The sequence below is a fragment of the Netta rufina genome (genome assembly GCF_964035555.1).
Source record: "Netta rufina genome assembly, chromosome: 21".
Lineage (NCBI taxonomy): Eukaryota > Metazoa > Chordata > Aves > Anseriformes > Anatidae > Netta > Netta rufina.
The window spans coordinates 1988697-2008645 of record NC_140145.1 but is presented as its reverse complement, the minus strand read 5'-3'; the positions used below and the strand labels follow the sequence as shown (position 1 = coordinate 2008645).

At 46.0% G+C, this 19949-nt stretch overlaps 1 protein-coding gene across 1 annotated transcript in view; it reads left to right on the top strand.

Moving 5' to 3' along the window:
- Nucleotides 1–19949, top strand: part of GALNT17 (polypeptide N-acetylgalactosaminyltransferase 17) — a gene marked incomplete at both ends in the record, with an annotated part of 224636 nt that overhangs the window by 79798 nt on the left and 124889 nt on the right. Inside the window, 2 exons of the mRNA XM_084299577.1 lie at nucleotides 7955–8129; nucleotides 10246–10443. Of these exons, the coding sequence (XP_084155703.1) occupies nucleotides 7955–8129; nucleotides 10246–10443 (373 nt within the window). The remainder of the gene's footprint in view (nucleotides 1–7954; nucleotides 8130–10245; nucleotides 10444–19949) is intronic.

Genomic DNA, 19949 nt, shown 5'->3' with positions numbered 1-19949 from the left:
TTTTAAAAGTCTGGGATCTGCAGAGATGCTGCTTCCTCTACAGAGGACGCTGCAGAGATGTTATATTTCTGATGTGAGAAAGATGAGTAAAGAGGAGGGAATGAACACACTAAGCCCTGTAATGGTTTTACTCATCTGGGAAGCTGAGCTCCATCACAACTGCGCTCTCACTCTCCCTCCTCAAAGGGAAAGGGGAAGAAAATATGATGGGGAAGAAAAACAGGGCTCACAGGTTGGAATAAGAACATGGAGATCACTCACCAGTTACTGTCACAGACAAAACAGGCTCAGCATAGGGTGGTTATAGGCCCCTGCTCCTGGGTGGGCTCCTCTCCACGGGCTGCAGCTCCAGCCTGAGGCCTGCTCCTGCGGGGGCTCTCCATGGGCCGCAGCCTCCTCCAGGCCACATCCACCTGCTCCACCGGGGGCTCCTCCACAGGCTGCAGCGTGGAGATCTGCTCCATGTGGGACCCGTGGGCTGCAGGGGGACAGCCTGCTCCACCAGGGGCCTCTCCACAGGCTACAGGGGAATTTCTACTGCGTGCCTAGAGCACCTCCTGCTGCACTGACCTTGGGGGCTGCAGGGCTGGCTCTTACTCCTTGCTTCCCAGCTGTTGTTGCACTGCAGTTTTCTTTTGCCCTTTCTTAAATCTGCTCTCAGAGAGGCGCAACCAGCCTTGCTCACTGGCTCATCTCTGGTCCCTTTAGAGCCAGATGAAACTGGCCCTTATCTAACATGGGGCAGTTTCTGGGCTCTTCTTGCAGAAGCCACCCCTGCAGCCTCCCTGCTACCAAAACCTGGCCACGTAAACCCAATACAGACCCATGTAAGACAGGCCATGAAAAAATGTGGAGGAAGACGTTAGGTTTCCTGTGTTAGATACTCGTGTTTTGGTTCAACCTTCTTGCAATCTCACCGTCGAAATGCCTTCCCTTCTGGCTTTTGATAACGCAAATTTTCCAGAGGTTAAATGTCACATGGAAGCATTTTCAGACTTGAATTTTTCCCAGATCTGTTCTTCCAGTGTGCGGTTGGTATCACTTGAGCAGTTAAAATCTCACGAAGATCAGCAAATGGTTGTCACTTTGATTACTGCCACCTTCATTTACATTGCACGCTTCCAATATTATTTAAAAAAATAATAGACATGGGCTGTGGATTCTGTGATGAGAAGGGAAGAACAGGGAGTCTGAGAGGTTACTCGTCTGTCTGCAGTGAGATGAGATGGTACACAGCAAGCTACTCAAGCCTGCAAAAATAGGCACTCAAATCCCACAGTAATGAGCACCATAGAAAGCTGATGAATTATAATTACTAGTAGAAGAAACAGGAGGCCAGCTCCACAGCTGATGGAAATCACAGCAGCTCTAGTGCAGAAGCTAGGGTGATGCACACCAGTGAAGCTGTGGGATTTCAGAGCTGGAACAATTCAAATAGTGAAGAGGAAACACAGGTGACCTGTTATTGCAGTATTTAGTATTGCCCAGTTTGAAATACCAAAATGAGATGCTGCTACTCAAAACTGAACCATGCCAATGGGGTGAAGAGAAGAGCTCTCTTTATTAGAGAACCCCTTGGTAATAATTACTGAGCTTTTGTACCCACTGCTATGCACAAAGAAATATGTTTCTGAACAGCCTCCACCAGCCATTCAGTATGCAGCACTAATATTGAGTCAAGGACTCTGGAGACACTCATGAAAGACATGAGACAGTGAAATGAATGCTTTCAAAAAGCTTCATCCCCTGAGTAAGCTGAGACTGCAGCTGGTGTTGAGGATGTGGAATGAAATCTCTTTATCCACCACTGAGATTGCAAGCCAATGTTTTCCCTGGCGGCTTGCTGCAAGGGCTGTGGCAGTGCTGGGGGGGTTTGGTGGTGGGGCTGGGTGGTGGCAGGGTGTTGACAGGACAGCACCACGATGGTGGCTAAAGCCTGGTGTGTGCTCGAGCACTCACAGCTGTGGGATTTCCTCTTTGTGCCTGTTTTAGCTGGGCTGACCAAGGTGCTTGGGTTGTGCCAGAGTGCCTTGTGGCACCCACCTGGCTGGGGAGGGAGATGCAGGTAGAGGAGCTACACTGAGGGAGCAGAAATGCCTACAATGTGTGCGGGAGCTAGGAAAAGCCAACCTCCTTATACACGGTGGTTGCATGCTCTGTGCATCCCACCAAGAGGGTGCACTGACCGCATCAGGAGTGTGAGCATCCAGAGTCCCTTGTGAAAGAGCAGGGTTTGACAGAATGTGAGCACCAAGGTGGTTCTGTCCTTACAGACCTTCCTGGGGAAGTATAAAAGGAGAATGGGAGTAGGGAACAGTTTGAGGGAACCAGGCGATGCTGTTAGCCAGTAGGGTTAGTTAATAATGTCAGCACTATGCTGTTGTCTTTGTAGGCATCATGACAAATGAGATTTTTAAGGAGGGATTTGAGGAAGATAATGAGGTAACTTGGCAGATGTTTATGGAGAGCTCATCCCAAGCGTATAATAGTCTAGTTTTCTCCTGTAAAAGAAATGATGCAAACAAATACATATCTCTTGGACCTATGTGTTCATTGTCTGCATCTTCAAGGAGTTTCAATGACAGCAAAAAATTATTAATGGCAATAACGTTGTCACATAGTTCACACTAATGGTAGGAAATAATTGTGAGCAGCAATAGCAACATCTTGCAGTTCATACTTCGGATATTGCAAACAAAATCATTGTAATACATGGATTTATCTTCAATAGGAAAATAATTACAGGAAAATAGATTCTCATAAGCTGTAAGATTTAGCGATGGCTCCTGGAGAAGCAAGTGCTAGTGCCAAGCAGCAGGGGTGGGATTGCGTGCGGGTGGCTTCCATTGAACGAGGTGAGGAGTTACTGGAGCCTTTTGGTGAGCAGCTGTGTCTGTCTGAGGGGTGGCTTCTGTGGGTGTACGGCTTGTCACAAAGCCTTTGGGCTCTGTTTTGTACACCAGGCAGGAGACTGACCTTCAGAGAGTGGGGTCTCAAAAGCAGTAGGAATATTAAAACCAGGTGGGCTCCTAGGAGCAACCTCTGGGCAAGTCACTGAAGACTTACGAGAACCCGTGGCTGCGGGCTGCAAGCCGGGGGGATGCGGGGTTCTGGTGCAGTTTTTGCTAGGAAATACTTCTCACAAACATAAAGAGGAAATAGAGGTTGGGAATATGTATAGGTAATGTAAGAGTAACATGTTTTCCCAACCCAAGTATTAAAAGACCCCTGGGATTTTCAAGTCAGCTTCAAGTTTTAAAATTAGTTGCAGGGATGGAGGTGAGATGTGTGTACTCTGCGCACCTCGGTCTGGCGTCTGCCCTTCAGGCAGCCCACTGAATGCTTACAGAGATGGGAGCAAAGCCTCTTGGTGTTTGGCAGTTTCAGACTGGAACAAACTGCTCCTGAAGGCTCCGTAGATGCTTTTTGCCCTCAGCTTTGTTGTAATGTGATTTGTACAACAACACTGCATAACTTAAAAGTATGCAGTGAGAGATTAAAAGTTAATAGATGTGGATGTTCTGATTCTTCCTATCTGAGCTGTAAATAGATAAAAGATAAGAACGTATTGTAACTGGAAGAAAATCCCTTCGTCAAGGAAGAAGCTTGGGGAGTTGTAGTTTGAGTCCTTTTCCCCCTAGAGCTGCACGTTATACTTTGTAAAGACTTTTTTTGGAGGTTGCTTTTGTTTGTGTTTGTTGTAGGGGTGTAATTACAAAGTGAGTGCACAGGTTGTGTTTCTGAGTGATAACATGTTTCGTAGGTTGTTGGAGGGATGCAGCAGCATGCCCCTGAGATGCTGCGTTATCTCACAGTTACACACTTTGTCTGAGTCTGTTGCTTAATCAACACCTGTTTTTTTTTGCTGTCTGCCTTCTAATGTTTTTAATCTGGGATAATATCTCTTTGAAAAGCAAACCTTCTGGTATAAAAGAAAACCTTTGAATAAAAGTCTGCTTAGAGTAGCTGACTACACCCAGGTACACATGCTAGTGGTTGTAATTTGCCTCCGTGTGAAGTATTATTGGTGACTTGATGTATCACTGTCTGGTTTTGCAGCTGGTTTCAACACCAACAGCCGTGGTTTGTGTGCACTCTCCCAGGAGCTGGCTCGCTTGCAGTGTGTGTGCATGTGTGTTGAGGTCAGTTTTTAACAGACTTGCAAGAAGCTGAGTCTTAGCTTTTCCTCGATATTGGCCTAATTATTCTAGTTGCTCAAACCTGAAGATGGATTGTTTAATTGCAGCTGACCTGGTGCCATCCCACTGACAATCAGGACTCAGGCTTTCAGTCCCTGCTGAGGCGGGAGGGGAGCAGCAAGCCTTGTTGGTTTGTCCCTATTTCTTTGGCTTTAGTCAGCCATAAAGTTAAGATCTGAAGGCACTTTGTGGGACCAGCTTGGCCTCTATCTCCATCCAAGAATTGGTTCACACACCTACTCCCTTTTCACAGTTTCATATTGAATATTTACATGCAAACATTGAAAGCTTCAGAGACTCACCTGGATGTGAGTCTCACTGCCAAAATTTGCACCTTCATTTATTGACCACTGAAGGAGTTTCTTTTGTAGGTTGCTGTAGGATTCCAGCCCACAATAGCTTCAGCGTTTCAGGCAAGCGAGAGCGCGGGGCAGAAGGGAGTGCTGGTGTTCCCATGGCACTGGAGCATTCCCAGCTCCGACCCGGGTGTCCCCCAGCCTGCAGTTTCTGATAACAGCCTTAGGCTCTGTGGACTTTTCCCACCTGGCTCAGCCTTGCAAACACTCCTGTGTTTTCCTTAGGGGCATAGAGGACACATGGTCCACTCCCTAGGCCTTGGTCTTTGCTCCTTTCTTTCTGTGCCACTGGGTAGTTCCCACCGTTGGTTCTGGGGGCTTTACTGGGGACAGGATTAGCAGCATGGAACATGGAGCAGTGGATGTTCCTTCAGTTGTTTCAGGGCTAATGTCCATGGCATAGTCACTTCTAGTGGCATCAGGTGGTTCAATTTCTCTGGCAGGCCTATTTCCCAGAAAGCTCATGTAGGTGACAAAATACTTTGCAATACGTAACATAAGTCATTATGGCTGACAGCTGAGCTTTTTTAACAGAGCAACAGGTCTATTGGATTCTACTTTCTTGGACTCGCCCTTCAGTGAAGATCAATACAGACAGATGGAGAACAAAAGGGAGGATTGAAATTGAACGTCCTGGCATTTTCAGTATGGTTTCTTTCTGCAAATCTTTCCCGTAAGTGGCTTGTGCAATGGCAAAGACCAAATGTTCACAAATGCCTCCATGTGCAAGTATTGATTGCATCTGTAACAACTGAGATTCAGGAATGATGTGGGTGTGTTGTGAAGGATGGCCCAGGTAGGCATCTGTGAAGGATGCATGGGATGCCATGAGATATATAAGAGAAAGGGGTATCCAACTTCCATTGCAGTGCTCAGCTGGGATCACACTGACAGATGTAGCCCCTGTAGATCCACCCATACAGATATCTCATGGGTTCGTGGGCTGCTTAGACACTCTTTTGATTAGGAGGAATGAAGCAGTGGTGTTTCTGAGCTGGATGTCATGCTAAAATTGTCACTGGTGCAGTATCTTGTGGACATGCTAATTTCCAGCAGTGTTGCTGTTGATGCTTTTCAGCACGGCCATGTCAGTCCTGCAGGGATGACTTGATACTCAAATGGGAATTTTGCAGAGCATTCCCAGAGAGTGGGATTTCACGCGTCGTCCCTGATACTGTTTTTTTCACACCTGAACTTCTGCACGTGCTGAGAAACAACATCCAAAGCCCACCCTGCTGGCTGGATGCTGGGGAGATACCTCCTCATACCGAGGCAGATGTGCCACATGCTCATTGCCTGCTGTGCAACGTGCCCTCCTCCCGCAGAGCTGCTCACAAGTGTGAGAGGCTGCCTGAGGCTAACACAGGTGTGCAGCCGTCCTGTCGTGAGGGCTTACACAGGCACATGAGAAAAGCAAATTCTTGTCCAAGAAGGCAAGTGCTGAGGCAAAATGAGAGGGAAGCAGGGGAACTAGCCCAGAAATCTGTGCCAGGTTGTGCAGGAGGCCTATAGCACAAAGAGATGCCACGTTTCCCATGTCTGGTTAAAGCTTTTGTCTCCAAGCATTTCTCCACTTGGGAAGCAGTCCCTTAGGGATACTTGTTGTGGGCAGGGGAGGGCAACTCTGACCTCTGCTGATGGAGGTGCAAGGTTAAAATGATGCTCAGTCCCAAACATCTTCAGCATCCCTTCCTGGTCACAGGGGGTCCAGCCTTGTGATGTTTGACACGTGCACAGCTGTGCTGAACTGGCCTGTGTGCTCTGTACCTGTTGGCACCCAGCACCCCTTCAGGCAGGAGGAGGATGCAGCTATGGCTCCCCTGGGGGTTTCTGCCCATTACACAGCACCGTGGGGTAGGCACCTCCCAGGCTCCACCTGTCACCACACTCAGGAGGTAAAGTTACAGTTCTTCCTGGCTCACTAGAGCTACACTCTCCTTCAAGCTGCTCATGAATGTTTTTCCTGTTTCCCATCAACGGGGTAAGCTTAGAACTTCAATTTTTTAAAATGTGTTTTAATTGTTCAATCTATTATAATGCTGTGGTCTGCAGTATTAATGACAAAACAGGTGAAAGGCTGGTACTGGGCTTGTGGGGTTTCATATGCCAATGTCCCTGTCTCCTTAAAACCATTCAGAAGAGTTGTTGTCTCCATAAAACATTGGTTTTTCTCTGAGTAGCTCAGCATGAAATGGAAGTTGCTGAGTTATGTATGTATGTGATGCAGATGCACTGAGTTGAGGAAGGGGCTCATTTGCTTTATTCTTTTTATTCCCATTTCAGCATAAAAGAGAAATGAGACTTTGGGGAAATTGGTATGTGAGGGGAACCATCCCAAAAAGGCGGTTTGAAGAAAGCACATTTTATTTACTTGGCAGAAGGCGTGGAGGGAAAGGGAAGAGAGGATCCCGTATCCTTTGATGCGATCTCGAGCTAAGCCCAACAGATGGGACTTAGTGTTTACTTTTCTGCTCTCCACTGCTGTTTTCTTCATGTAGGAACCACTTTGTTGCTATAACCTGTGGATTATGTTAGTGGTGATCTGGTGATCTTTTTTTTTTTTTTTTCCCTCTGGAAAAGGGAGTGTATGTGAGGGGTATGAACTGACCAGGAGGTAAAAGGACCAAGGCAGAGCACTAGAAAAGCCAGGCACAGAATGTGGCTTCTGTAACGGGAGGCTGGTGGCTCTTCTCACTGCAGTACGTGTGTAGTGGGGCACATCTGTTGGAAATTGGTATTTATTTGTTTAAGTGTTGGGCAGAGTGTTTCAAAAGGTGGAAGGGTGCACGTGACAGGTTAACGCGTTGTGCCCGTACATGGGATGGTTTCCAGTCTTATGAACTGAAACTAAATCTTAGTCTGAGAATCTCAAAGATTCTCAAATGGGGCAGTTAAAATTTTGGACGCTTTTCCAAATTGTTGAGAAAATATACTGGTATTTTCCACTTATTGCATGCAACCCTTCATATGCTTTCACCCTCAAAAACCCAGAGTGTTGTTTGTGCTCCGCTGACAACTTGTAAGTACAGACAAGTTTGATGCTGGTCATAACTGCAGACGGAGAAATCCATGTTGTTCTCAGCCACAGCCGTGTACAGGCATAGGCAGCGTAATTACATGATCTGCAGTTCCCAATGAACATAAGATGCATGGTTCTGAGGCTCTTTTGTATAAAGCCGAAACGTCTCTAATCCTATCAAGGTCAGTCCAAAGTCAGGTCTGTGAAAGTGGTCTCTTGCAAGGCGGCGTTGACTGAATCTTAGTTACCAATAATTACGTCCCTTCCAGGGGTGGTGTCTGGTTCCAGTAAGTCACACTGGTATCCGTCAGTACAGCCGGCTGGTTTCAGGTGAAAACTGTTGTGCCTTTACAACGGGCTCTCTGGTACTTCTCCTCTAGAGGAACTGAAGGCGCCGCTGGAGGAATATGTCAACAAACGATACCCGGGGCTGGTGAAGGTGGTGCGCAACCAGAAGAGGGAGGGCCTGATCCGTGCGCGCATCGAGGGCTGGAAGGCTGCCACGGGCCAGGTCACTGGATTTTTTGATGCCCACGTGGAGTTCACGGCTGGCTGGTAGGTGCTCGACCTCGGGGTCCCTGTTAGTGTGTGTGCACGGGGTGTCCGCTGCCATGTAGGGTGGTCCGTCCTTCTGTAAGAATGTGTGTGAAAACCCCTGGCTTATTAATCTTGGCTTTCTGTACCAAATGGCCACTGATGAGATACGTTGAGATGACATAAGGAATATCTTTCCTTGCTCTTGTTTTCTCTAATCATTTCCTATTCCCCCCTTTGATGGACACTCCTCCCCCCCCCCCCCATCCACTCTAGTTTGTTTTTCGGGTAGATTCAGGTAGATTTCCTGTTCTCTTAGCCCAAAGTACTTTAAGTTTAAAAAAAAAAACACACAAAAAAACAAAAAAAGCAGACAGCAAGGGATTGAAAGAGAAAGCATTTCCCGCATTCTTGCCCTTTGCAGCTGGATCCCACTGGGGAAGGCTGATGTTTTAGATTGATTTGTTTCTTCTGCAGCAAAGAATAAGTGCAGAGGCGCAGAAGCAGTGAAAGGTATTTCATATGGACTTTTTTTGGAGAGATTCAAAACATTTGAGTTCAAGTGGTTTAAGCTTCTGTGAATCTAAATCATGAGAAGAAACTGAGAGTGTTTTTTCTCTCTAACAAAGTATAAAAAATAAATGGTCCAAGTTTAGAGAACTGGAGGTAGAAGCTACTAACTTACGTCTAATTTGACCAGAGAGCAACATCCACTAGAAAAAGGCTTTAACATCAACAAAGAATTCTGTGCAGTTACGGGATTTTTCATAACAACAGCACATGTGAAGAGTGTATTTAGGAGTTGTTTCTTATGTTGATATCTGTATTCCCAGCTAAACGTTCCTTTCAAGGTCACTAAGTCTTCACACCCAATTTTATTGCTATACAGAGGAAGCTACAATTTACTGAGCTCTTGAAACAGCTTTTCTAGGGATAGAGAGGGAGCATTTCTGCAGCATGGGCATGGCTCTCTGATATTTTGTACCTGCTGCTATTGCTGGCGGCACCAAGAGTGGAAGTTGTTCCTTGTGTTGGCAGACCAGACCTGCTCTATCACTGGTTCTTGGGCTGCCGAGGTGAGGCTGAGCATACCCCTGCTCTGGGCACATTTGCATGTCCCCAGGATGAATTTTGTAGCTATAGAGCCTTTTTCTTGAGCCTTCTCCTCACCTGTCTCTTTTGATGGTCCATATTTCTTCTATGGAAAGTGTCTATTTCTTCTGTGGAAAGTGACCACTTTTTCAGAGCCTTTCCTGGCTGTTGCATCAGTCCATACTGCAAGTCTGGCCCTTAGGTAATGGTTTGGCTGATTTCTTTGCTACTTTAGTAGCAGTATCAGGAAAGCTCCGTTTAAAAAATAAAGAAATTTTGAAATTTAAAAAGTTCTGAATATGGAATTACTCTTTAATAATGCTTTTTTAAACCAGCATACCAGAGAAAACATGGTGTACTGGCTCTGCAGGAAGAGATAAGTTGTAGTTTTAGAGGTTTAATTCATTTCAACAGCTTAATGCCTTAGTTTGTGAAAATCATTTTTTCCTTGTGCTGATAGCCTCAGCTTGTCCATGAATTTTCATAGAAGTAGTCAGTTGTGTAGGAGAGTGCTAAAACTCCCCAAACATGCAGGGCTGCATCTGTGTACTCCGATTGCAGGCCCACGCAAGGGATGCGTCCAGGCAGGAAATCCCATCAAATGCAAGTGCTGAAACCTCTCGCTGCATCTCCCTTGTGGCTGACAAAGCTTGGTAAGCCTTTCAGGAATAACTTTTTAATCCTGGCGGTGTAAATGCATTGTCTCCGAGCACAATTTCTGTGCTGATAGAAGCAGAGGTGAGTGGATCAGTAGGACAGGGGTAGTGCACTGCAGTCCAGGACTGCTCACTGGCGCTGCGAGGGGCCTCGTGTTGGTCACCGACCCCCACTGGGTGGGTTTTGCTATATCTCTTTGAAGGCAGGATGCCACTTGTGAATGACAGCAGAGAGGGGTCCACAAAATTCCCTTTTAGTTACTGAACAGTGACAAGATGCATTTCCTCATCCTCATTTAAGTGTACAAGCTGTAGAAAAGCAACAGTGTGTACAAACTGGGGAGAAGTTAATGGTCTCTTCCTGTACTTTGCTTCTTTTTACCACCCAGGGCTGAGCCAGTACTCTCGCGAATTCAGGAGAATCGAAGAAGGGTCATTCTTCCCTCCATCGACAACATCAAGCAGGACAACTTTGAGGTGCAGCGCTACGAGAACTCTGCCCATGGGTACAGCTGGGAGCTGTGGTGCATGTACATCAGCCCCCCCAAGGACTGGTGGGACGCTGGGGACCCCTCACTGCCCATCAGGTATGTCACAGAGCTGGGGACCATTCCAGTTCTGTCAGTGAGGTGTGACGGGGCAAAATGGGGAAAGATAAAATGAGAAAGCCAGCTTAGAGAGACTGGATATCGAATGGTAACAGGAGGCAGCTCAGAGAGGCTGCCTGTTGGGCTGTAACACAAACCCAAGCCAGGGAGGGTTTTTGCTGGAGTGCTTTGGGAAGAGGTGTTATTTGGTAACGATGTGCAGAAACACAGGGGGGTATAGGAGCTGTGTAGATCTATACGGTTTTATGTTTAACTGCATTCGACAGTCGCTTTACTTCAATTATAGCATTAAGTTTTTGCAAATCATAAGGAATGAGGTGATTATTCCTGTATAATGAACTAAGTGTGAATTCATGAAATATGGCACCGTGTTTTCTTGAATAAAAAGTGCGTTTCCTTTCCAGGCAAACTTTATAAAAATAAATCTTAGCTTGTTCCAATGCTGAGAGGCCTGCATGGTCGGCAGCTCTGAAATGTTGCCCCAACCCCTTCAGGCTTTAGGTATGGGACAAGTCCATTTGGGAAGAGAATAGCTCAGTGTCAGTGGGAGGCTGAGGTTGTGCTGCATGCAGAGTTCAGTTATTTCCTCTTGACAGCCTTTAAATATGGGGGATGTAACGTAGACACTGCTGCTTTGGGTTGTGGCACGTGGAAATTGGGGCACAGGAGTTAAAAAGAGCCAGGGCGGATGGGCAGTGCCTCTGTGCCCTGCTCTGGGAAACAGCTTCTGTACCAGACCCAGTAGCCTCATGGTGATGTTAAATAATTAAACAACTTACTAAAATAACGTTGTTAACATGCACTGGGGGAAGGATTATGAGAAAGATAAATGGGTAGTGTCCACAACAAAAAGCTAATGGAAAAATACTGTCTCTTTGCATTATGTTGTGTAACCACATACAGACCAGAAATAAATGACTACAGTTATTTTTTTGTCATATAATGCTATGAAAACTATGCACTTCATGACAGTATGTGTATGAAAGGGATGCCAGTGCAGTACTCCATGTAATTATGCGTGGGATTAGAGGAAATTCTTAAATTACCATATACAAAGGTACATTAGTTTTAGGGTGACCTTTTAAGATAAGAGTGGGAGTGGAAAAAGGCAGTTTGTTCCTTTTTGGGGGATGTGTGTGTGCGTGTCTTGGTTTTCTTTGCTTGTTTCATATCAGTGGTGCATGAGTTTTATGGCAGCCTGAAGAGCAATTCCCCTGCCTGAGACAGAGGCTCCAGCGTGCCCGTGAGCCCTGGTGTGACAGCCCCTACCAAATATTCAGCAGTGGAGACCAGAGACAGACAGCTGTGGGAACACGTTTGGAGGCAATTTTCTCTCATGGATTATTCACAAGATATAATTATCCAGGCAGAGTGCTGATGGCATGAAACTCATCTAAAATATGGCCTGGTCCCAAACTGGCTCCAGGTTGCTGCTCTGTCCAATAATTTTCCCAAAGAAAGTCTTTTTGAATGACTGGGACTGCTATAATACCTGGATTCTGTAATACATCTCCTGGACTATTTTTTCTATTAACATTTAAAATTCTGATACACAAAGACACCTTCGATCTTAGCACTCTGTTGTGCATGCATTTCACAGCTAGACTTTCCTTGCCAGGCTTACGGACCTCCTCTGACTACTTTCTGCCCAGAAGATAAAATTCTGCCCAGCGTAACATATGATGTCTAAATCAGTCCTCATAGAAGAGGCAGACAGTAACTGACATTTTAAACAGTCATCATATAGATCCTTTTCTGCATCAGCATGAGCTCTGGTGAAGATATTTGAATTTTCTAGTTCAAATGTTATTAATTTGTATGTATAAAGGAATCCATGCGTGTGTACATATCTGGAAGTTCTTTGCACTAGGAGATGTAGCCAAGATTTATCCAGTCCTTTGTTATTATTGTCCTCAATAAATGTTTACTGAGGGTCCAGAAAACCTGCGTATCAAGGAAGAACAGAAGAAAGCTGATGCTTTCTGTGTCCTGCCCAAAACAGGTCTTTTGGAATGCTGTGAAATTGCATGTTGGCCTGATCTGGCAGCAGGTTATTCCCAGGGTGGGATCTGCCTTCTTGCTGTCTCCAGGACAGATTCATTTCCCACTTGGCAGATCATGATTTTCTGGGGGCTTTTCAGGGTATGGAGCCTGTCTGCTGCTACAGCAGTGCTGGGCTGTGAACTCCAGCACCAGCGATTTCTTCTGCTTGACTCATTTAGTTCATGCTGCATCAGGTTTTGTCAAAAAGCAGCTTTGGAGAAATTGCTGATATCTGGAAGATTTATGGCTAGATCTGCTGATTGCGCTCCAGTTGCAAGACTCATGATTTATAATTACGAATGTGACATATTGATGGCTCCAGGGGTCTGATTCAGGAAAACAATTAAATGCACTCTTGCATCTTTGTCTCTTCAAGAAGCCAAGTAAGCAGATAGTGCATATTAAGCAGACTTGAGGATGAGGACACTTACCTGAACATGGAAATTAGGGGTGTCATGCTTTCCTACTGGCAGTTGAGCACATGAGCCTCCAGAGAGAAGAGACTTGAATCTTGGTGCTTGGCTGGTGGGTCCATCAAGAGTGCTGTGACCCTGGTGGTCACACTGGTAGAATATTTGGAATATAATGCATTTACTGGCTTTGCATTTTCTGCACTTTTCTGGTGGATCTGCTCAGTCTGGGAGGCAAAAACATTGCTGAATAGCTGTAGTAATTAGCAAGCCCCCTTAACTGTGTTGAGGCTGAAGGAAGGGTCCTGGGTGGCTTCAGAGGCGACAGAGGCATCTTTGCAGGCACGTGGTGTGCTGGGGCCAGCTGGGAGCCAGCTAGAAGGTTAAATTGGACTTGGGATGAGGCTTGGCTGCGGCTGTTTTATGTGGTACTTAATCTTTAGTGGTGTTGGAAGGCAAAAGCTCATGTAATTAGTATTAAGATCACTGTGAGGAGGAAATTGGTTTTGAGAGCTATGGATTGTAAAAGAACAGAAAAGCTGGTGGTGTTTGTTTCTTTTTCCTAAAGATGAAAATAATTTGAGTAAACCCACCCAATTACCTGTTATCTCAGCCTCAACTGCTAATGGATTTGCTCTTGCAACATACTTATGAAAGAGAGCTCTCATCCTGGTTGCGTAAATGATGCCGAGTTTGAGATGGAAGAAATAAAAGGGGATTTAGATTATTGAATGTCATGTGAGTGGAGAGAAGGTGCCTAGTTCTACAGCTCACCAACATGCTTGTGGTGTTCCCTATAAACTGCCCCTTTGGACACAGGCTGCAAATAACATTGAGGTTTCCCACTCTTGGCATGTTTCATTTGTAGTAAGACCATAGGGATTTGTGGTGGTGGTATTACTATTATTTTATATATACTTACATATATTTTTTCAGAAACAGCTAGATACTTCCTTAACTGCTTACAGCAGCCATCATCCCCTGATGGCTTTCACAAGCACAGAAACGTGGTGTTTTCTTTATTTTAATTGATTGGTGTGTTCTTTCCTCTTTAATTTAGCCATTGAGACTTTTTCCAGGCAGCTGTTACAGCCTGAAGCTTTTGTACACACGGGATATGCTCAAACCTTTAAATATCCACAGCAATAAAGCAGTTCTCAGGAATAACTTTTCCTTTTCCCATCATGCAGAATGATGCAAGTGAGCTTTCATGTTTAGGATGACATTCCTGCATCTGCACCTTTGCAGGGACAGCATATTACACCAGCACATCAAAACCTCTAGAAAACTCTAGACAGGCTTGCTTAAACTGCTGTATTTTCACCACCTTTCAAGTACTCGGCATGGCAGTCTTATTAGAAGGCTTCCAGCAAGTCTGAGTTGCTGCAGACTGTTACATGCCGGTGATGTTGTGAGGGCTGGGCAGAGTTTCAAGGATTATTTCTTGGGGGTTATGTTTTTGAAAAATCTCAAGCTCCCTAGGAAGCTGTTTGTACAAACGCTGCATATTCTTAAAAATTAGTGCTTCCTGACTTTAACTAGCATCTCCGAACTGCAGGAATGTTCCCATTTCTGTGTAAAGACAGGTGTAAAATGTTCTCACTCCTCTGGCGTTGCTGCTTTGGAAGTCAAAGGGAAAGCTGATTTCCATAAGAGCCAGACAGGGGGTGATAATGCTAACTTGCGTTTGGGAACCTCACCTGGTATGTCTGAGAAGATGCTTGTGTGCAGGTGTTTGCTTAGAGGGATTGGATGTGTGTGAATGTCACAACAGCTGCAGAACACTTACGGAGCTCTGTAATGGCTTTATATAAAGTTTAAATCAAACACAAAGATAAAATAATGGTTCTGGTGATCCGTCTCTGAAGCCCCTTTTCATAAGCAGATCAAAGAAAACAAAGCTCTGTGTTGACCACACAAATGCTTTCTAATCTTTGAAGTCTGATTCCCCTCCAAGCCCTCTACTTGCTGCAGTTGCTTGTCCAGGGGGGCGACATCCTGCTGCCAAGTTTATAGCAAAAATCCCCACGTCCTCCGTGAACGTTGGAGCCAACCTTAGACCAGTCTGAGATCAGTGTGGATGTACTGCCACAGGTTGTGAGTGCTCCTGGGAAGAGCTGGTACAGGCACCTTATGTAAACATCTGAATAAATCAAACCCTGGCTGTCTTTGGTGTGCTTGCTAGAGACTCGCGCTTCCATGTATATCACTTTTAAAATTAAGGCCACTCCTGGCTGGCACAGGTCAGAACAGAGGCCTCTGACAACTTGTAAACAGCCTACCAGAAGACATAGAGGGATTTTTTTCATCAGTATTTAATTTGGGGCAGTCTTGCTTGGACCTATATTCTGGGAAAGAGAAGGTTTAGGTCAGAATCCTGATCTCAATAAACTTTGTCATCCATCTCTGAATTAAATTACAACCATCAAGCATTTTACCAGCTTCAAAAGTAGTTTTACAGAAACCTTTTTAGTTTTATCAGTGTGGGCTTGCCATTTAGTTATGAGTTTTTTGGTGATGATTTGAAGCCACAGAGGAAAAAAAAAAAAAAAAAAAAAAAGGTCTAATTGACTTTCCTGATTTTGACTTTAAATGTATTGGGGAGAAGTGAACCCCAACTCACTGCACAAAGTGACTTTCACCAGAGTGCTAATTTTAAGCTCTCAGACTTCACAGAGATTCCCTGTGGTGTGAGAAACCTGCTATGAGCTTTGGATAGTTCGAAGCTCAGATTGCCTTTTTATGTCATGCCTTTTTTTTTTGATGAATTCTCTGTCTGGTCATTTTTAACATTACATAATTTAGTACAGAGCATAAAAGAAGGGTGTCTAATAATTTGTAATAGTGTGTCCTGGTTTCAGTTAGCACAGAATTAATTTTCTTCCTAGTAGCTGGTGGAATGCTGTGTTTTGGCTTAGAATGAGAAGAGTGCTGATAACACCCCGATGCTTTAATTGTTGCAGAGCAGTGCTTATACTAAGCCAAGGACATCTCAGCCTTTGCTCTGTCCTGCCAACGGGCAGGCTGGGGGGTGCAGTAAGAGCTGGGAGGGGACAGACCCAGGACAGGTGACCCAAACTAGCCAAAGGGGTATTCCATACCATCTGACGTCATGCTAAACAATATATAGGGGTGGCTAGCCGGGGGGAGGGGGCCGGACTGCTCGGGGTTAGGCTGGGCATTGGTCAGCGGGTGGTGAGCAATTGCATTGTGCATCACTTGTTTGTACATACTATTATTACTTTCGTATTATCCCCATTGGATCATCATTATTATTATTGTTATTATTATTTTTGTTATTTTTTTTTTTCCCTGTCTTATTAAACTGTCTTTATCTCAACTCACGGGCTTCACTTTCCATTTCTCTCCCCCGTCCCAGAGAGGGAGGGGGGAGGGTGAGCGAACGGCTGCGTGGTGTTTAGCTGCTGGTCGGGTTAAACCACGACAGTCTTTTTGGCGCCCAACGTGGGGCCCGAAAGGTTGAGATAACGGCAGATCTGATCAGAGTGTGTTAAACTAAAATTGGTGTAAGGATTAGACCTGCTTAATAGTCACTTGTCATGATGCTGATTGCTTTAATCACAACTCTGCTGCGCCTGTTTTCCAAATTGAGTATTATAGTACATTATTTTCCGTATTTGCTCTCTGTAGTGTTGTTTCTCCTCTCCGGGCCCTGGTTTCAGACCATTATGGTACTAAGTGTTATAGCAATGGCTTATGAGACGATAAGATATCTGGTCATGACTCTAACTTGGTATTTATACTCAGTAACATCGTGGACTCTGTACTTTGGAAACAGCATCTTGGGAACTATTAGCAATTATACCTATTGTTTTTCTCCATTAGAGAGTCAATCTGTGGAGGGGAAAGGGGAGGATATTTTTCCTTACTTGCTTACTCTCCCTTTCTCCTTCACCACCCCTGTATCCTCCTGGGTCACTCTGCCTTCCTCCTTCACCACCCTCTTATCCCCTGAGCTTGTCACAATAGCTCTCCAAGATATTGAATATTTCTGGAATACTCAGAATACCATAGTCTTGTTGTTCTGCCTCATGAATGCACTTCAGATTCTGCTTAAAGTTAAACAACTACTTATGAAGCTCATCCGGAGATCTGCCCGGAGGCAGTATAGTTGTGGGTGGCAGGGAGTATGGGTGGATATGGGCAGGCATCTAGAGCAGTTGGCACCCCCAGTGTGTTGGAAATTCACCCCTGAACAATGGCAAAATCCTCAAAAACTGGCAGAATGCTTGAAAAAAAGGTGTAATGATTCTGGCAGTTCCAAAGTAACACAAATCATTGTAACGTGCTGGGGCCTGGCTCATGCCTATCGAGCTGCCATTGATACTGCTGTCAACTTAGTGACAGACCCTGCGGCCACTCCAAACCCTGTGACAGATCCAACGGCCACTGTGACCCCTACGGTGGATTCTGCAGCCGCTCCAGTCCCAGCTCCTGCAGCCGCTCCAGTCCCAGCTCCTGCAGCCGCTCCAGTCCCAGCTCCTGCAGCTGCTCCAGTCCCAGTTCCTGCAGTCGCTCCAGTTCCAGCTCCGGCCGCTACTCCAGTCCCAGTTCCTGCAACTGCTCCAGCTCCAGCTCCTGTGGCCGTGTCAGAGAAACGAGCTGTAGCAGTGCAAGTTGACCCTGCAGAGGGCATTCCAACCCCTGTGGCAGACCCTGTAACAAAGTCAGAGAAACGAGCAGTAGCAGTGCAAGCTGCCCCTGTAGAGAAGGTGAAAATATGGTACAGAAATTCAAGTCGTTTAGAACGCAGAGAGTCTTCTGCCAATCCAGGTAAGGCTTCTGCCAAAACTAAGTATAGAGATGACGAAGATGATGACGACGCTGGGCCGTCAAGGATTCAGGAGGAGGAAGATGAGGATGCCGAAAGAGCAACAGTAACTACCCGAAGCCTAAACGAGCGCGAGCTACGAGATGTGCGAAAAGATTTTGGTCGCTGTATAGGTGAGCAGCTTGTCACCTGGCTGCTCCGGTGCTGGGACTCTGGAGCCAATTGTGTGGAATTAGACGGCAGGGAAGCCAAGCGGCTGGGATCCCTTGCTCGAGACGCCGGCATTGACAAAGCAATTGCAGATGGAGCACGACCCACCAGCCTCTGGAGGCGTCTCCTCTCAGCTGTGAGGGAAAGGTATCCCTTCAAGGAAGATATTTTATGTCTACCAGGCAAGTGGACCACTATGGAGAAGGGAATCCAGTACCTGAGGGAATTAGCCGTACGGGAAGTGATTTATGAGGATCCAGACCTCAATCAAACATCCACAGATCCAGATGAAGTCAAGTGTACACGACCCATGTGGCGGAAGTTTGTACGGAGTGCACCATCATCATATGCCAGCTCATTGGCAATAATGGCCTGGAAAGAGGATGAGGAACCCACAGTGGGTGAAGCGGCTAAACAACTCCGGCAGTACGAAGAAAGTCTCTCCTCTTCCTTACAGGCCTGCGTCTCAGCTGTGGAGAAACTTTCTGAAAAGGTTCACCAACTTGAAGAGAATCTATTGTCCTCCCCACCTGAACCAACCAGTGCCCACCGACCAAAGGAGAACACTTGGGAGAAACTTTCTGAAAAGGTTCACCAACTTGAAGAGAGATTATTCTCCTTCGCACCTGTACAAAGCAGTGTCTCAGCTGTCAGGGGTAGGCGTTCACCCACACAAGGAAGACGATATGGTGGGTACTCACCCCGTGCCACCCTGTGGTTTTACTTACGAGACCATGGAGAGGACATGAGAAAGTGGGATGGAAAATCTACCGCGACCCTAGAGGCACGGGTACGTGAGTTGCAAAAGAAAACAATCAGGAAAAAGGGATTCTCCGAAAAGTTTGCTGCTCCAACTTCCAGCAGACAGTCCTTCAAACACAGAAACGAGGAAGATTCTGACCAGGATTAGGGGGGCCCTGCCTCCAGCCAGGGGGAGGAAAGGGACAATCGAGTTTATTGGACTGTGTGGATTCGATGGCCTGGCACATCACGCGCACAGAAGTATAAGGCTTTAGTAGACACCGGTGCACAATGTACTATAATGCCATCGAGCTATAAAGGACCAGAGCCCATCTATATTTGTGGAGTGACAGGGGGATCTCAGCAGTTGACTGTATTGGAGGCTGAAGTGAGTCTGACTGGGAATGAGTGGGAAAAGCACCGCATTGTGACTGGTCCGGATGCTCCATGTATCCTTGGCATAGACTATCTTAGAAGAGGATACTGCAAGGACCCAAAAGGGTTCCGGTGGGCTTTTGGTATTGCTGCCTTAGAGACAGAGGGCATTAAACAATTATCTACCTTGCCTGGTCTCTCAGAGGACCCCTCTGTTGTGGGGTTGCTGAGGGTCGAAGAACAGCAAGTGCCAATTGCTACCACAACTGTGCACCGGCGGCAATATCGCACCAACCGAGACTCCCTGATTCCCATCCATAAGCTAATTCGTCAATTGGAGAGCCAAGGAGTGATCAGCAAGACTCATTCACCTTTCAATAGTCCCATATGGCCAGTGCGAAAGTCTAATGGCGAGTGGAGACTAACAGTGGACTATCGCGGCTTGAACGAAGTCACGCCACCACTGAGTGCTGCAGTGCCGGACATGCTGGAACTTCAGTATGAACTTGAATCGAAGGCAGCCAAGTGGTACGCCACAATTGATATCGCTAATGCATTTTTCTCCATCCCTCTAGCAGCAGAGTGCAGGCCACAATTTGCCTTCACTTGGAGGGGAGTCCAATATACTTGGAATAGGCTGCCCCAGGGGTGGAAACACAGCCCTACCATTTGCCATGGGCTGATCCAGTCTGCACTAGAGCAGGGGGAAGCTCCTGAACACCTGCAGTACATCGATGACATTATTGTGTGGGGTGACACAGCAGAGGAAGTTTTCGAGAAAGGGAAGAAAATAGTCCAAATCCTTCTGAAAGCCGGTTTTGCCATAAAACAAAATAAAGTCAAAGGACCTGCACGGGAGATCCAGTTTTTAGGAATAAAATGGCAAGATGGACGTCGTCAAATCCCAATGGATG